Below are 19,090 nucleotides of genomic sequence, written 5' to 3' on the forward strand. Positions count from 1 at the left end.
TCAACTTGTTGTCCACCAGGACTGCTTGTCTGTTCTGCAGAGCTGCTTTGTATCCACCCAGCCTGTACTGCTGAACAGGGTTATGCCTCCCAGGTTCAAGACTTTTGCATTTGCTTTTGCTGAAGTTCATGAGGGTTTTGTTAGCCCATTCCTCTAGCTTTACAGGGGCCATTTGAGTGCTCAGATCTTAAGTCATGCCATCCATTGCTCTCCATTTGACCCCAGAACTATTCATGTCATCCTAGAACACAATCAGGAGGCATCAGACATGACTTCTTTTTGGAAAACTTGTACTTGTTGTTTCCAATAATCTCTTTATCCTTATTGGGCCTGGAAATACCTTCCTAGAAGATAGTAGTCCAGGAGCTCCTACTGGTAGCAAGACTGTAGATCACCTGGGCTATCCTAGGTAAAAGGTCTCTTGAAACAATGATCTGATTTCTTTGAGTTTGTGAGCTGGCATCCCTACTTGATAATCTGAATGCTGTCTGGCTGAATTTCTTTGTTCTTTTGATATTCAGAATATTCACCTTCAGAGCTGAAACAGTGTTGTAGTCAACCCTGAGCAAATAACTTTTCTTTCTGGGTATCTATCCAGAAGCATCAGTCTCAACAGTTCTGGACTCTCCATCTTGGTAAGATCCCATGTGGCAGTAATACTTGCAAATCACTCTTCAGTCTTCTAAAATCTTTAAGTCTTATACATGTTCTAGAGAACATGATGTTCACATACATGACTAAAGCACATGGTGTCCACATACATGACAAGCGGAACATAATGTACAGGACACTGCGGTATTACTCATGGTAGTTATCCTTTCCTTTAAATTGCATCCCATCTTACAGCTCCCTGTGAGAGGTAGCTAGTATATGGAGACTAACTGTGGGTAGTCTGTGGCACTAGGTATCTTAATGCTGCTCTGTGATACGGTCAGCTGCACCAGTACAACCATGGGACTGGTGTAGAGGGAATAACGAGTTGTTATCTCTGGTCTAAGGACAGTCCTGGCTCTGGAGAGTAACTCTAGTTCTGTTACTGAACTTCAGCTGCCCACTGGGCAATTTCAGCTGTAGCGTCAGTTATGGCTAAAGGCTTGTAACAAGACTTGTCACGTGATAGGTATGAATTTATTGCAACCAATATCTTTAATTACTCTTAAACTTTTCCATTCTTCTATGGCTGTAGAGTTGGTAAGTTTATGCAGCAAGTGCTGGGAAGCTCTCTTTGGAGGACAACACTCAAGTGCGAGCAGAGGTTGACAGAAAACTTTAGGTGGGCTGTTTTATATGGCCTCCAGATGGCACTAGTGGTCTTAGCTTTAGCGATTTGTATTTTTCCCATACCCTGTTTGCAAATTCATTTGGTGAGAGGTAAGGCACCCGGAGCTACTGGATTCTGGCTTCCTATTTAGCCTTTTTTGCCTTCCATTTAACAGTGCGAGTTAAGTGCTGGGAGAGACCGTTTATTGCCTCACACAGTGTAATGCTTTAGTTTAAGGCTGGGACAAAACTTTAGCTGTGTGGGGAGGGAGGGGAATGCTTTAATCTTTGAGAGCAGAAGCCGTTTTTTATTCTTTACTTAAGAAAAAAAAAAACAACCCATGCTGCTTAAGAGTGGAAGCAGTTTGTAGCAGAGAACTGTAAGGTAAGATCGGAGCCCGGAATCAAAGGTGGTACTGAAGCAATCTAAGGGGAAACCCACCAGCAGAACAAAGGAATTTGTTTTCGTGACATCTGCTAGTGCTTGTGGTGCACTATGGTGATGTCCATGTTTGGAATTTGCTTTCTGAAGATAGGTAGTCTCTGAAGTGTTGTTGGGGTGACCTCTTCTGGGTTGTTCTCTGAATTTACTGAAAGGCAGTGTTGCCCTCCAATGTTATGTCTTGCGTATTCCAAGTAGAAGAGGAACCTGGCTGTTGCAGTAAAGTTGGTGACTTCTAGCAGAAAAGGAGCGCTATCAGGAAACCATAAGATGTAATGATTTTTAAAATGAACAGACTTGGTATAATACACATTTGTGATGTTTGACTAGATACTTCCTTAGGCCTGGTTTCTCTTGGCACAGCTAGACTTGTCATGACATGATCTAGAGTGGAATCTGAGGCTTCAGTGCTGAGGAGAAGAAAGGGATTGTTGATTCAGCGTGTGTAACTTGTGTTTCGCTTTCCATGTGGGATAACGAAGAAAAAGTTTCCTTTGAAGGAGATTTGAAGGGTATGTACCTAGAAGTGTGTAACAAAGCCTTAGCTATTATTTCTTGATTTGTGCTGGAAGTACTGAATAACTGTTTGGTTTGCCCAGGCTAAAGTTCTCTTCTTTTTCAGTGCAATTTTGCAGGAAGATACTGACCTCAAAGCTTCTTTTTTTTTTTTTATCCTCTAAAAGAAAATTGAGTAGAACTTAGGAAGTGCTGATGTTGAGTAGGTTCCTTTTTGTAGCTATTGCCACCCAACTCCCTGTAGAATAAGCTGTATTTAGTGGGGACAGAGCCTTAGGTCATCAGTGTCAGGTATCAGACCTGATGGAGAGTTACTAAGAATGGTATCGCTGAACATGCTCTGTTTTCGTCTTTCACTACAATGCTACTTTTTCTGGCCTTGCCTCCCTCAAACTATCAAACCTTGTCTTGCATATTTTGGGCCTGGTCCACCTCTAGAAGGAATGCTGCTAATAGATTCATTTGGGGATATTCAGTGATCTGTTTGGAGGGAGTGGGGTGGGTTTTTTCTTTCTTGAAGTTTGAAACAAGACTGAAGCTGTGCTTAAGGCATAAAGCAGCACTGGGTGCCTTAAGATCTTTGTCTGTTGGATTGAAAAATGTGGTGTCCAACACTTTTCTAGTACGTATTTTAAAAAAGCAGACAAAGCATGCTGCTGTGCATCTGTTAAATTGGCAGATATTTAGTAACTTGATGCTGGAAAGGGCAATTATCATCTGGATGGGCCATCTGTGATTCACAGTCTGTAAAACTGTAGCTGGGACCTTTGCATAGAAGGTACAGGTTTGGAGAAAGAGATGGTCTTGGGAAGCTTGGTCCACGTTTGCCTGAGAGTGTAACTCAGTGAGAGTGTAACTTAGTCATCTGATCGTATGTTAAAAATCAAGGTAGTTTTATTTATCTAAGACTTCCAAAATATGTGATGGAATATATTTATTGACATACCTTTTATATCCTAGTATGAATAAGAGAATCATTGTTAATAAACTACAGTCTTAATTACGAACTTTGACATGCTTTTGAAGGTGACTCACCAAGCCCAGTTATGTGGAAGTCCCAAGGCTGGTCTTACAGCCAACTGTTGAATTGGTGGATTATGCTGGTTCTTGTAGGGGCACCCGTGCAAGGAGAGAATAACAAGCCTGACTTGTGTCTGAAGTACAGCTGAAGAGGACGTGGGGCCAGGAATAGCTTGTGCTGTTTGTGAGCCTTCCCCATCTTGCCAGCTAGGGACACCTCTCTTTCTCCTGACTGACTTTCCCTCTTTTTGTGTACCTCCTTGTGGGACAGAAAGGAGCCTGGTCGACCTGTCTTGCTTGGTGCCTGCAGGCATTATGGGCACTTGACACATGGTGTGGGGAATTCATAGTGAAATGGCTTCATGTTTTGGGGAGATTTCTATAGCCTACTTTGCCTAAACCACCAGCTTTAGGCAGCCTTATTTCTGAGTCCTAGCCCAGCAGGAACTCCTGAGTCAGGCTTACACTGAATTTGAAAAATAGATTTTTTTAAAAAAAAAAAAAGGCAAAACTGAGCTGAAAACCAAATGTTCTTGTGAAAGGCTGAAGGAGCAGCAGCTGGGTGAGACTTTCCAGAGGGACACGAGAGTTCCGGTAATGGCGGGGTAGACAGCCGGGCTTCACAGTGGCTGTCATCCCACCTCCTGAGCTCACCCCCCTCAGCCTTGCAGTGTCTCCTCCTTCGGTAGCCTGGCTTCCTAATTAGCACTGGCTCTGCTGGGATATTTACCTTTTCTGTGCTGGATTCCTGTGGTTTCCAAAGAATTCAGGTGCTCGCTTGGAGCCAAGGAATTCACATTACCTCACAGGCTGTGCTTAGGCCAGAGCCTGCCGCAGCGGCCCCATCCCCCTTGCAGTAACCCCTGCCTGCCAGGACTCTGCTTCTTAGGGACTGCAACTCGCTTTTGCATGGACACTTGGGATCAGACTACGACCACTTCAGGAGACATCGACTTGCACAGAAGCTGTGGAGCAGTGTTTTTTACTAGACGTCCCCACTGGACTGTCCCCACAATGGATAGTGCATCAAGCCAGGAGACTTTCTGCTGCCTCCTTGCTTTTTAATTAAGATAAGCAGGGTTTGAATCACTGATGAGAGAGATCTGTGTATGTGTCTTTTAATAGAAATGTGCTGCCTATGCAGACATCTATTACCTGATTTTTAGACTATGTGTGTTTTACCTTGAATTTTCTTTGTAAAACAGGGTAGTCAGGCCTCAGGCTGCTACTGTTTGAGAGCCACAAGGAAGTCTACAATATATATTTTTATGCATATGTAATATAAAAATATTTATATTTTTAAATATATCTATATATTTAAGTCATGGTCTAGTGATGCCTTTTGTTAAATCTGGTCCCCTTGTCTTTGGACAAAAGTTTGATTTTTGAACAACCCGTTCTTGGTGAGCTCCATCAAAACTGCTCTTTTGGTTGAAAGAGTTGTGTGTTTAAAAAAAAAAGTCTCCTTGAGCAACATTTACATATCTTGTGCCATGCCAGCTTTAGCAACCTGTCGTCTTGATGGCGTATTTTGGGAAATTCTGAAGGAAAGGTAGCTGAATACTAACTAGCAAATTCACTTTTTTCTCTTCTGTAGGCTTCTCCTCATCTTTCATATTCTGCAAATTATTTCTCTTCCCCTCAGTCATTTGAGTCTGTCTTTGGGTAGCAGAGGGTGGTCTCTGGGTATAACTACATGACCCTACTGTTGCACTTAACAGGCAGGATCGGTGTACTAAAGAATCACAGGGGCTGGGCAGCTCTTGGTGACAGTCTGCACAATGTGAAACTAGAGAATGTGAGGAACAGAAGAGGTTCGTGGAATCACAGAGTGGCTCAGGTTGGAAGGGACCTCCGGAGGTCATCTAGCCCCTGCTCAAGCAGGGCTACCAACAGCCAGTTGCCCTGCACCCTCTCCAGATGGCTTTTGAATATCTCTAAGGAAGGAGACTTTACAGCTTCTCTGGGCAACTTGTGCCAGTGCTCGGTCACCCTCACGGTGTTTCCTTATGCTCCGTACATTCGAAATCCTGTTAATAGCAGCACATAAGTTGAAAACTTGCAAATATTTTATGAAAAGAGAAAAAAGGAAAATAAGACTTTTTTTTTTTCTCCTGTCTCTGCAAACATTTGGTAAAACTGCTCCTGGATCTTGTTCTTTAACATAGAACTGTCTGAATAATTTTATCCAACTTTGGTTAGAGAAACTCTGCCATCACAGAGATGTTACCAAAACTTGTTTTTATGTTTAGTAATTCTCCTAGAAGCTTTCGCTCCTATTCATACTTGGTTTCTAACTGACATATCAGGTGGATGCTGTGGAAAATATTGATGTTCAAGATAGGGGGATTGTGATGGTCTCTAGATTTCTGTTTTCTGCCCTGTACTGCACGTAAACTGGGTCCCAGGTGGTGCTTTGGAGTCCAGGCCTTGATAGTGTTAAAAATAGAAATATCTCTAGTTCTCCTCTACCAGTTCTAGTCCATTGAACAATTCCCTTAGGGAATGTTGTTTCTTTTCATCCTCATTTTAACAGAAGTTCATGGGAATCATAAAGAGAATTCAATGGTACAAACAACTTTCTATGTGTTTAGTTCCCTAAACAAAGTGGCAGCTAATAGACTAACAGGGAAGCCAAAGTCTAATGCATGGGGAGGGGAAGGAAGAGATACTGAGAAAGTGACTCCAAGCATAAAATGTGAGGAGCGTGCTTAGAGAAATGCTTCACTGGTTATTTCCAGGACATTTAGGCAGGAACTCTGTGTGCAGTCATGGAAAAGACTATCATAATGTGTGCTTTTTCTGTAGCGCTTTTTTGAGAGAAAAAGGATTAACTATTCTTTCCTCCTTCCCACTCCAGGGTCCTTTTTCTTCTCCTCTTTTCCTAGGCCCTGGCTAGATGTTTCAAATAAGCATTCTAGAGCTGCCAAGTTTCATGCAAAACCATGTAACATCTTATGTAAATATTTAATGATCCAGTTTGCGTATTTCCAAAATGACTTGCATATGACAAACTTTACCTTGTGGTCAATTCATTTCCTGAAGTAATGTTGGGGATAAGGCAAATAGTGGTGTATGGTCCCTCGGGTAGTGTCCTGTCTGAACGCGTGACAGTAAAAGGGCAGGTTGTTTGGGTTAAGGCAGTGTAGGGGTGTGGGTTAGGGGCCAGTCAAGTTTTGGTGTGGTGGATTTGGGGTTCTAGAGATAAGTGTGAGCTCTGTGACATGTTTTATAGATTGCTAGGCCAACAGGGAAAAGTGCTGCATATCACTTGAAGTAGGTGGCCTATTGAAGGTGGAGCTTAAACTTGCGTGTTAGGCTGATAGTGATCTCTTACACGATGGGGAGGGAGGGCAGTAATCTGCCAGTATCTGAATGGCAAAGGTGATTTTTAACAGGGGAAGCCTGAAGCGTGATAGGGAGGGGTAGAGAGCTGGGATGCCTCTAAGTGATGTACTCTTAGTCTGGAGGTTGAGAGTACTTCTGGAGTCTGAAGGAATTCTCCCCTGACTTTCTGTTCCTGCTGCCCAGAACAGAACTGCTGCCACTACTGCCACCCTACTGCTTCCTTTTGATTGCTCTTTCCCTCCTCTCTGATCCAGAGAAAGTGCAGCCAGAGGGAAGGCAAATGTGCTGCTGTTGAAGGCGAGCTCTGTAGCAGTGTGCAGTTGCTGGGAAAGGGAGCTGGTTGTTGCCTTCATCTGCCTGTGCCTGTGTAACTTGGCTGTGACCAGCTGAGACACGGGCAGGTGTGTCAGAACAATTAAATGTGCCAGTGTCACTTCTCTATTCTCAGTTTTGAATTCAGAAATGAAGCACATCTCCTCCGTCCTCCCGAGGAAAGAGAAACTGCAGTGGAAGGGAGGGAGGCTGCCAGGGCTGTTCACAATATGATTGCTGCTACTTCTGCCTGGGAGGCGTGTTGCTGGCAGCAATCTGCGTGGAAACTAAACAGTGCGCAGTCAACCTCCGTTTAACCTTTCCCATTTCCAGCTGTAGTTTTGGGGTAGAAGCTCTCAACAATATTTCTGTTCAGAGGCTTTTGGAATCTAATGTATTGTATATTATGTTACTAGGTGTCCTTAATTTTCTTAACTTTTTCCTTTCCTCAGATTTTAAAAGGACATAATTCATTAGAAGGGGAGGATCTTTGTGAGAATGGGAGTGCAGTAAGGCCAGGGAAACAAGTTAATGAAAGTGAATATCTTTGATATCACTTGTTGTTCAATTTATACAGTGAATACAGGCTGTACATAATATCAAGACAGGGGAAGATGCTTCCTATGTCCTTGCTGCTGTGAGCCATATTATCTCTGTGTAATACATACCACACAGGTGACCCAGGTTAATGCTGTGATGGGGGACCATTCCTCCTGCATCCTCTGCTTCTTTTCCGTCCACCCCACAAGCCCATTGGCAGGTGAAAGAGAGTTCAGTCAACGCAGGAGAAATCCAACTTTGAAAACTTGTGGTTAGAACCTGGGTTATGGAGAAAGGAAATCTGAATTCAGGCCAAAACAGAGTTGATATCCTTCTGATGGTGGATACAGAACAGACATCCGTTCCTTTCTTGGCTACCTCTGTAATAGTTTGCATTGTTAACAACTACTGATTTAAATGAGGTGGGGTCAGAAGAATGCACTGAAGTGGCACAAAACCTTCCTGTCTGACTAATAGTGGAAAATTTCACCTGTTCCTAGACTTTTATTTTGACAAGTCCTACAGGAGAATTCTTTATAGGAATTCTAAGCAATGTGGATCCAGTTATTGAACATTCAGGCCATGCAAACTTAACTACCAGCCATACACAGCAGTGGTAAGTGTGTTGGGTCTCTGCATTGCAAAGCCTATGGAGTAATATAGAACTCGGACAGGATCAGATCACAGTTGGGGAAAGTAAGAGTTGCTTGAAGCAGAGCAAGAAAGACATGGTGTTAGTGAGCAGAAGATAGTGTTTTGAAGAGTTCCACTCGATAAAATAGTCTCTTTGGCTGAAGACGTGCCTTCGCATGTGGACAATGCAGCCTTCAGTTTAGGAGTACTCTCGGATTCCTGGCTGATTGCAGGCTCCCACATAGCAGCATCCACGAGTAATGCTTTGGCTAGGAAACAGTCCTGTCCTGGCAGATGATGACCTGGCCTCAGTTATTTGTGCCTTCATCACTCTTTGGCTGGATTATAGCAATATGAGATACCTGGGCATGAAGCCTTTAGTGCTTAGGAAAATAGCTCGTGCAGAATGTTGCAGCATGTGCTTGTGGTAAACTGTGTTACTGGGAAAACATGAGGCTTGCACTTTATTTTCTGTGCCACCTTACCCTATAGTTTCTAAATGGCTTTTAGGATCTTGGCCCTTATATTTAGGTGACAAATATTCTATTCTTAGAAGGGGTCTGGAACTGGAAAAAGGTCAGAGTCCAGATGTCATTGGAAGAGAGCAGGGCCCTGGAATGAAATCATGCTCTAAAAGATTTAAGATTTCTCAAGAGTTTATTCTAATCTCAGGTTAATACCTAGAAGACTTTTAGAAGCATTGAAGCTTTCCTACTTTCCACTCTTACTGTAAGGCCTGTTTCTATGATCTTAGTGTCTCTAAAAATAACCTGTAAATTTCTGTTGATCCAAGGCTTTCTGTAGTGTGCAAGTCTTGTCTGTTCTGGAGAGAACAAGTGTGGTGGATGAGTAGCCTTGTTGCTACAGCGGAAGAAAGATACGATGAAGTACAGTATGAAAAGCTGTAGAACTAGAGTACTGAAGGTAATCATAACTGATATTTCAGTGGTAGTAACGCTCTTCCATCCCAAGCAAGTGAGAAACACAGTCTAAGGGGTGTGGGCTATTGCCGGCATTGGACTTGTGATCTGTCACCATTCTAACATCCAGAGGCTATTGATAGAGGCTCTAGAAATAACTTGGATTTTCTATTTGCAGACTTGCACTTAGCATGAGGCTAGTAAGGTTGTCAAACCAGCTGTTGGAGAGTGTAGTAAGCTGGCATCTGATTCTGTTGTTTAAAGCTTGGGGTTTTTTGATAGTACATTTGAATCATTTAATGGTGGTGTGGGGTTTTTTTTTTTGTGCATTGCTGAACTGACCCATGATATCCCATAAGATGACAACATCCTAGTAGAAGAGAAAGTTTATGTATTGAGAGCTCTAGAACACATTGAAATCCCTTCTGAATAATCAGTTCCCATGGAAATGTAAATTCTACAGCCATGGAGCTCAGACCAGGTAGTAACTAAGGTCAGTCTCTGTAGAAGGAAGCTAATGCAAGCATTTGCAAGGTAAAGAAATACCGTTTAGAAGTATGTCTGCCAGGGGCTTGTATCCTCATACTTTTGATTATGTGCATAACTAAAAAAATTAAGAAGCTGATAAGCATGGCGAACCGAATTGCCCTCTGCCGCTCGTGCTCAGTATCTTCCAGGATCTGGCTGAAATCATATTATCAACAAATGCTTTCAGTATGTTGCCAATAAATGATTATTAAGGTGAAGATGATGAAATCATAATTAAGGAAAAAAAATAATGATAGGGCTATTGCCACTATGTTCAAAATAGAAGTGCTAAATCCAGGAAATTTACAGTTAAACTGAAAAGAAATTCAAATACTTTTAGCTGTGGAAATATGTGGAAAGGGAATCCAAACTTCCAAACTCTTTTTGGTTGCCAGCAGCTCTGACTTCGTATGTAGTTAAAGCTTAGAAAAATATGGAGCGAAATCTTTTTCACTTTTTTTAACCTTGCTGCTTAGAGTTAGTTAGATCATGGGGGTGTTTTTGTTTCTGTTTTTTCCTGCTCCCACCTGTGTATTTAAGGATAGGTTTAATCTGATGAGCATTTTCATGGATTAGCTGATACAGTTCTTGTGGAGAGAGAGATATTTCTCAAAATGGCTACCAAGTGGGGGCAGTGGTGGCTTCGTTTCCACTGGGAAATCAGACTCTTTTTTTGGTGGCAGTTCTTTCTAAAGGATGAATTTCTTTCTTGTGTAACTTCTTAGATGTCTTTGTATAGCTCAGCTTCTTCTGAACTACAGAAAATAATAGGGGAAGGATAAAGAGAGATCACTATTAATAAAGCAAATTAGGGATGCATTCTTTTCTGGACGCTAACTTCATTGCACAGCCAGCCACTCCCTCTTATATTTTTCTTGAGCGCAGCCTCCTTTTTCCTGCTTTGAGCCTTCACCTGAATCCACTGTGTTTTTCTTGCAACTAACCCTGCTTTCCTTGGTACTTTCTTTCCCTCTTGCCAGGGCTTCTTAGGATAGCATACGTCTGACTTCCCTTTACCCTTTCTTGTTCCCTTTATCTCTTTTGAGACACTGGTATTGTGGTATAGGAGGATGATCAGAAGAAAAAGGTATTTCTTCTCAAGTTGATTTAATTTTGTTTTGTTTTTTATAACCAGAACATACTTGCTGTTATGAACTGTGGTGGTTAGCAGTGGTCATTCATTCTGCCAACTAGATGCCCTGGATTCTGCCCTTGATATTTTGTTTTATTTATTTTTCTGCAAAGTCTGAGGCCTAAAATATATATTGAAACAGGAATTGATTACGTGCAGAATAAGAAAGTTGGACTAGATGATAAGTGTAGGTCCCTTCCAACTGGAATAATTCTATTACACTATATTTAACTTGATGGTATGTCTTTTGTCTGAATGTAGGATTTTGCAAATGTTGCCTCAAATAGTACTATCCTCTGCTTAATGTTTGATTTTTATTTTTTTAAATTTTGTGGCCTGCTCCTAAAAATGGAGGCAGTACCCTCTTTCTGTCCTGACTCTGCATCCTAACATTCTCCTTTATGTCTGAAGGAGGGTATATCTGCATCTGGTTGAAAGATAATTGGTATCTTTCTATATTTGCTCAAGTGGCTGTTCGGTCAGATCTGTGAAGTTACCTGGCTTGCCTGCGGCTATGTAATTTCCAGAGCAGATCAAGTAGAGTGGCTGGAGTGTGGAACTGGGCAGGTGATGAGCTTTCAGTTGCCCTCTATCCTTAGATTGACAAAGGGTGATCACGTAACTACACCTTTAGACAGCAACTTTTGCACAAGATGTAATTTTGAACACTTTAAACTGGCATGGTGATCAAGAGAAACAGTCCCGCACGTTTCCTGGCTGCTGTTCCCATTCTTGTGTTGACCGTTTCCTTTCCTGGCACAGGTATGTGATCAGTTCCCCCCTGGCTGCACAGTGCAAACTGGAATGGAGGGACAGCATGGGCAACTGTGTGTGCTAGCAGTTGGTTGCGGGAGAAGCTCCTTCCTTTTCCCCAGAAGCTTATATTGTTTCAGCATTCAACCTCTTTTTAAAGAGGTGTGCTGTTGATAAGATTACTGTTTAAATTGCTTCAGTGCAATTTGGTGCTATATTCCTGTGCTTATTCAGGGGCTTGTGATGCCCATTGTATTGTATCGCCAGAAGCATTTCTGTACCCATGCAGTGAGCTGATCTGATTTGATAAATAGCTTAGCAAAAAAGGCTGGGTTTAGATGCTTGCTGTGCAGGACAGACACTTATGCTGGTATTGTGTAGGTAAAACAAAGATGGATAGCTGAGGAAAGAGAGTATGGATAGCTTAAGTCTGTGTGGACACTGGAGAGGGGATTAAAAAACAAACAAATTCATCAATTTACAACTTTGTAGCTTGATTGGGGAGCTGATCTACCTTTGTCCTTTCGCACCCTTCTCCCTCTAACCTCCTGTTGCCTCTGCTGCCTCCTCAACATAAAACCAAATAAAAAATACCCCTCAAACACCTTACAAACCAAAATTCTGGGTTATTTTACAGTTATATCAAGTCTTCAATTCATTTCAACACAAATATTGGTGATGGTAGTGTATGGCTAAGGGAGTGGGTGATGGGGTACTCAGTTACAGCACAGGTAATGCATTTTAATCAGGAGGTTACTACCATTGTTCCCATATGTCTTGGGTTTGCATGGCAAGGTTTTGGTGGCAGTGATCCTACAGGGATGGCTTCTGTGAGAAGCTGCTAGAAGCTTCCCCTATGTCAGATAGAGCCGATGCTATCTGTCTCTGAGAAGAACCTGCCACTGGCCAAGGCACAGCCCATCAGTGACTGCAACCCCTATTCCCTGTCCCCTTGTCCCACTGGAGGGGAGGAGGTAGATAAAATCAGGAGTGAAGCTAAGCCTGGGAAGAAGAGAGGGGTGGGGGGGGAAGGTGTCTTTTTTAAGATTTGGATTTATTTCTCATTATCCTCCTCTGATTTGATTGGTAATACATTAAACTAATTTCCCCAAGTCGAGTCTTTTGCCTGTGATGGTAGTTGGTCACTGATCTCCCTATCTTTATCTCAACCCATGACCCTTTTGTTATGTTTTTCTTTTCCCTGTCCAGCTGAGGAGGGGGAGTGACAGAGTGGCTTTGGTGGTCACCCGGCATCCAGCCAAGGTCAACCCACCACACCTTAATAAATGGGCTGATTTAACTTTGGTATTGTTGGCTGTAACAGGGTTCATACAGAGACTAAAAAGCTTGTAGCAGTGTCTTGCACCTGATTGTGGTCTTTCCTACAGTCCCTTTCCTTGGACATAGCTAGGTGACACCTTTGAGTTGTGGAAGGCCTGCGTAGTCCCTGAGAATGACAGCACCCTGGAGCAGATGCTGCTTTGTTGGACAAATTGGTCTGGCCTGAAGGTTATATTGGGTTTCCTGGATGCCTCCTGAGAACGAGGACTGGCAGTTGTAGGCTGTGTAGTTGTCAGTCATAGAAACCTGTTCCCACCCTCAGCCTTTCCTAAGGCATCCTTGGGGTACACAAGAACTGAGCTGTGCTTCCATGAGACTTCAGGAAATACTGATTGTGGTATGCAAATGTAGTATGATTGCTCTGAATGTGTGCATTTTCCAGGACCAGTGGATCTTAAGTGTTCATGGTAGGTGCTGTTGTGAAATTGAAGGGACTGTGACACTGATTGCCTGAAGCGAAGTGGCCTGTTTGACCATAATGTCCAAGGACCACAAATCTTAGAAGCTGAGGAAAACAATGTGCGTAGCACGATGTGTACACTGTCAGGCTGTGAAAACTCCCAGGTGAGCAAATGGAGCTCCCTGCCCTAAGAAGCTGAAAAAGAGACTAAATGCACCTGGATGTGGCCCTTGAGAATAAACTGTATTTTTCGTGAGGAGAGATTGCATTTGATGAAGTCTCATTACATGCATTCTCTCCCTAGCTGTTGTTGTTGAGTGGCCTGTGTATTAGGTCATATTTAGCAAGTGTGTCACCTGTTCAAGAAATATTGTGAATCGTTATCCCTTTTTACAGGTTTGCAACAGTGAGGTATGACCAGGCATCCAAGAACATTAAAAACCAGTTCATGCATCTGACCAACTACAGTGTCAACAAGAAGAGTGGAGATTATGTCAGGTACTTAGCTGGAAAATGGAACTTGATCTCTAGAGGTTGGGTCAATTTACAAGTTGGTCTAAGGCTGGTGCAAGTCCATAGAGGTACGCCAGTGGTGTCAACTCGCTTCTTTCTTTTATTTTTAGCTGTGATGATCCTGAAGTAGAGGATTATGGAAACAAGTGGAGCATGAGTGCAATGCTGAGGTACTTAAAACAAGAGGGGAGAGACACAGCAGGTCAGTACAGAGCTTGTTCTTTTATTCCTTTGTTGGATCTTGAATCATCTCACTAGTGTGAATCCTACAAAGTCAGGGAAGAGCCCTAGTGTGTCTCACTTAACACCAGAGCAGGGTGGAGGGAAGCATTGTTCCTTACAGTTTACTCACTAGAGCTGTGCATTTATTCTCCATGCCCAGAGATGAGTGCTATCCCCAGAGATGAGGCCTACCCCTTCCCTTTTGCGAGTAATATTCTGAGACTTTCTCAGGGTGTGTTTCTTAATATTTTACCTACATTTCCCGTTTCTTAAGGTCATTCCATTCCTTCTAAAAGCTTCCCTCCCTCTACTGCTCCCATGGCCCGTTCAGTCTGATGAGTGACCAACCTCTGGAGAGCTGTGCCAGTTTGAATGACTCTTGGATGTGGTGTCATCTTTCCATGGCTCAGGTTTTTGCTGGGTGTTTTCATTTCAGTCTGTTTCATATAAAATAGCTCCCTCTTCCACACCTTTGCCAGGTCTGCTGGGAGTAAATGCATCTGCAGAGCAGAATCCAGGTATATCCTTCAAAGGATAAATTACCTGTGATACTGAGGTATCAGTAACACTACTGATAGCTATGCCCATATAGCCAATGTTGCTAGGGAGCACTTAGATATTGGAGGAAGTGGTTTGAATCTGGCTTTCAGATGGAAGCAGACTTTTTCCTATCATATGTGTGCATGGCTTTCCAGTCACTTCTTGCACCATATGTTTTCAGTAAGCTGTGTACGCATAGTTATTTATATTGATACGTTTCCACAGCCCACCCCAAACCAAAGTATGTAACATGCACTCTTAAGTAAACTGCTGAGCAACGTAAGCAGGCTTCTCTAACAAGCCATTACAAGGCTTCTTGCACCTTTCTCTGATGCATCTGGTTCTGGTCGTAGGGAGGTAGAATGCTGGCTGGAAAGTGGTAGCCTTGTCTGGGCTGGCAAGAATTTTGTGTTGCGAGATGTTTATGTGCACTTATACGTGCCCGTGCTGTGTTAGTTTCACTTAGTTGTCTTCTGGTACAGAAGTTCACATCTGAATTTGCTTGCATGCCCCTCTGTAATTATTCAGGTCCCTGCATGTCATTATTTGAACATCAGAAATAGTAATTGTAGGCCTACATCGAACTCTGTAGTCAGGTGGTTTGTACTGGATGTTCTTTGGGACAGGGATTACCAAATGTCTGTGTGGGTTTGCTGGAGGTCTTGTGTGTTTGCTTGTGCTCCCTTTGAGGGGTGGGGAAGGCTATCCTATCATCCCTACTAACTTTTTAGACTAGGACTCCAGTGTCTGTTTGTTCCCTCCTCTTCTGACTTCTCTATTGCTTGTCCTTGAAAACAGAAACAAAGTGTGGTGTTCTTTCTATTGCATGACTCATCCCAAGCTCAGTGTAGAATCCAGGCCTATATCTAACGTGCATCTTTTCTTGCCTTTTGCTCTCTCTGTCAGCTCAGATTCCTGTTCCTGAGCTCTGTTTACAGGCTCATACAGGAGCTGGAGAGAGCTTCCGTACTGAAACTGCAAATTATCTATAGGTCAGCAGGACTGGGAGCTGACACCTGTCATACCATTTTGAAATAATTTATGAATCGTAGTGTGGGAACAGCTGCTTTAGAGGAAGGTGCAACATCACAAAACAGTTCTCTCATAAAAGTCCACAAGAAAATTTTTTCTGTCTCAGTGGCTATGGCTTATTCTCTGTAGTGTAAGGGCGTATCTCACTAACCCACTCTTGTTTAATCTTTCCTAATATTCTGAGTGGGTGGTGATCAGACTCCAGCTGACTTGTGCTGATGTGCTTGCCACATGTTTCTGCTTACTTGCACTGTACATATAATCACTTTTATCATTCTCATTTGTGAATACTTTTGCACTAGGATACTTACGCATGTATCTATATACTTATGCTTGCATGGATTTCCAAACATCATTGCTTTGTCATCCATAGGCTCTCACATGCTTTGATTCACAAAGGTAGCAGTCCATATGCATATTCTCATGCTTTTTAGATATTGTGTGCTACTTCTCAATCTACTTTTTCCTTTTTTTTTTTTTCCCTCCTCCCCTCCTTGCAGCACTGATGGCCAACGTGGAGGACCTGATTATCAAGACTGTAGTTTCTGCTGAGCTGGCCATTGCCACAGCTTGTAAAACTTTTCTTTCACATCGTGGCAGTTGCTTTGGTAAGGCACTGGGGGCATATTTCTTGATTGGCTGTTGAGTACTGTTTGAAACTTCCAGCTTTCTGATGCTACAGGGAAATGTGCATTCCCTATTGCAAGGAAGCTGGATACTGTGTTTATTTATTTATTGCTCCTCAGTATAGGTGTTTGTGAGGGCAGGGGATGTTGGATCACAGTTGCTCCTATGCCAATGTTGTTCATCAGAATCTCATACTCGAAAATGGGATGACGAAAAGGGACGTGAAACGCAACTGTGGAAGTGCTGGAAAGTTGAAGTTACTGACCCAGTAGTGCCCTTGCAAAGGATGGCTGTGGATGATTAAATATCCCTTTAGAACATGTAATATTTTCTGTTGAGCCATCTAGCACAATGTAGTCTTGAATTATTGTCCTATGTGCATTTGAGGACTAGGGAGGAATGTAATGCAGTGCCTGGAATGCTGGTAGTGGTAATGCTTCTGGGCTTGTGCTTGTGTGAGAGTACCGCATGGTGGCGTCAAAGCCTGTTTCTGGCAGAAGCTGGATGGAGAGCTATGTTCTGGCAAAGGGATTTGAGAACTTGCTGGCAGCAGATGCTGGGATGAGGTCCAGAAAGCAGCGGCTGGTACCACAGTGTGCCTTCTCCCGCTTTCCAGTGGCTGCTTCCCAACCTTCCCTAAAGAGGCCTCCTTTTACTCTTAGCCACCCTTTGCTCATGTGGATACATGCACGAAGATGGAGTCTCGGGGCAGGGGAAATGAGTCTATAATTAGTTTCAGTCAGTGCTTAAACCAAAGACCAAGCTTGGCTTAAGCAATCCTGCGTTTAGGTATTGGGACTTACATTTTAAACTAGCCGTGACAGGTAAATCCATTTGTATGGTCCTTGCTTTGTACTTGGGTATTGACAATTCTGCAGCTTTCAACACTCTAACATAAATGCTGCCATCTTTGGATATTTGAGGGTGGCAAGGCAGTCATGAATCAAGGAGGAGCCATGGCTGGTATGTTGTTTAGTTACCTGCCAAGCTAGTGGCCTCTCTGGCCTTAGCTTCTTGTGACTGACTCTGATACCTTTGCTCAAAGTTGGAGAACCTTGGCATACATGGGGATTTATCAGTTAGATAATAGTTTTAGTGAAGTAGCAGTTTATCAGCTACTGAAAAAATATCAACAACTGGATTAAAAAAAAAAAAAAGGCACACCAAAAAACTTTAACTGCCTCTTTTGCTCCTCCCTTTTCTTCCCTCAGTTGTGTCTCTAGATTCCTCTGGGCTGTGTATGTGGAAACTAATGTTCCTGGTGTACTTTCTGCTGGGCCTGGCTCTGAGGTTATCCCACTTCCTGCTGCCTCCCAAGGGCTGCACTAACCACCCTCTCAGATGTTCCCCCACAAATAAACTGTTTTGTTCCATTTATTTCAGTGTAAACATAAATTAAGAGCTTCCCAGGAAAGAGAGCTTAAGTAGGAGCCATACTGCTTCCCCAGGGAGCCTGAGGCATTTCCACAGCTCCGTACTTTCTGCCACCTTCCCCCACAATTAAGTGGTGGTCCATGTCCCAAGGATTTGGACTGCCCTTGTCATGCTGTATGGCTTATTCTTTATCTGTGTGTCTTGTTCTGACACTCTTTGGTTCTGCCACTTTTAACCCTGTTGTAAAAAAGGCAGTCTCTCTAGCTAGAAGTGTTCAGAATGGCTGAGTTCATGGCTTGTTAACGAGGGAGAAAACTGGGAATGAAGATTTCAAGGCAGCATGCAAAGGCTCCCAAGAGCCCTTTTTTTTTTTTCTTTTCTTTCTGGGTTGTGAACAATGAAACTGCATGTGTGTCCTGAGAAAGACTGATCACTTGAAAAGTATCCCAGACTTCAGAATCCTACATCTGACATTCAGATACAGAGGTAGGCCTTGTTTGGAAAGCTTCTAGAAAAATATGACAAACTTAATGGGTATTCTACTCCAGTCTTTGTGATGGTGTTCTAGGGAATAGGACTCCAGCACAATTGCCACCTTCTTGCTAAAAATTAAATCGGAAGTGCTTATTTGTCTAGATTAGGTTGCCCACTTTGTTTCTCTATCAGTGTAGTGCTGCTGTGTCCTTTCCCAAATAAATGTTTTTTTTTTATGTAATATACTTGTTTTCTAGGTTTAAGGGAAGAGACTCCATTCATGGCTTCATGTTCTAAAATAAGCCTCGTGAGACAGTCTGTATTGTTCCAGCTACCCATACTTGCCTAGAAAGTGAGAGTGGTAGGTCAGGATGATTCTTTTTCTAATGTCGAAGTGGAGTGCTGCTGACAAGCTGTGTGGGGACGCTGACATGCTGGAGGGAAGGGATGCCATCCAAAGGGACCTTGACAGGCTAGAGAGGTGGGCCCATGCCAACCTCATGAAGTTCAACAAGAGCAAGTGCAAGGTCCTCCATCTGGGTCGGGGCAATCCCAAGCACCGATATTGGCTGGGCAGTGACTGGCTTGAGAGCAGCCCTGAAGAAAAGGACTTGGGGGTGCTGGTGGACAAGAGGCTCAACATGAGCCGTCAGTGGGCACTTGCAGCCCAGAAGGCCAATCGTATCCTGGGCTGCATCAGGAGAATCATGGCCAGCAGGTCGAGGGAGGTGATTCTTCCCCCTCTATTCCACTCTTGTGAGACCCCACCTGGAGTACTGCGTCTAGTTCTGGAGCTCTACAAGAAAGATATGGACGTGCTGGAACGTGTGCAGAGAAGGGCCACAAAGATGATCAGAGGGCTGGAGCACCTCTCCTGTGAGGACAGACTGAGAGAGTTGGGGTTGTTCAGTCTGGAGAAAAGAAGGCTCCGAGGAGACCTTATAGTGGCCTACCAGTATTTGAAGGGGGCCTACAAGAAAGCTGGTGAGGGACTTCTTAGGATGTCGGGTAATGGTAGGTCTAGAGGGAATGGATTAAAACTAGAGATGGGTTGATTCAGACTGGACGTTAGGAAAACGTTCCTCACCATGAGGGTGGTGAGACACTGGAACAGGTTGCCCAGAGAGGTGGTGGAAGCTCCATCCCCGGAAGTTTTTAAGGCC

General features: G+C 43.3%; 1 protein-coding gene across 10 annotated transcripts in view; it reads left to right on the top strand.

Moving 5' to 3' along the window:
* The window catches only part of TTLL5 (tubulin tyrosine ligase like 5), a 143,592-nt gene that overhangs the window by 13,026 nt on the left and 111,476 nt on the right, over positions 1–19,090 (top strand). For 9 of the 10 annotated variants that reach the window (XR_012586768.1, XR_012586769.1, XR_012586770.1 and 6 more), the window contains 3 exons: positions 13,542–13,643; positions 13,769–13,860; positions 15,953–16,060. Coding sequence is in view for 7 of the 10 variants with exons in the window: in XM_074585310.1 (XP_074441411.1) it covers positions 13,542–13,643; positions 13,769–13,860; positions 15,953–16,060 (302 nt within the window). In the remaining 3 variants the exon portion in view is untranslated. The remainder of the gene's footprint in view (positions 1–13,541; positions 13,644–13,768; positions 13,861–15,952; positions 16,061–19,090) is intronic. The other variant, XM_074585308.1, reaches the window with a different exon arrangement.

The sequence above is a fragment of the Larus michahellis genome, chromosome 4, assembly GCF_964199755.1.
Source record: "Larus michahellis chromosome 4, bLarMic1.1, whole genome shotgun sequence".
Classification (NCBI taxonomy): domain Eukaryota; kingdom Metazoa; phylum Chordata; class Aves; order Charadriiformes; family Laridae; genus Larus; species Larus michahellis.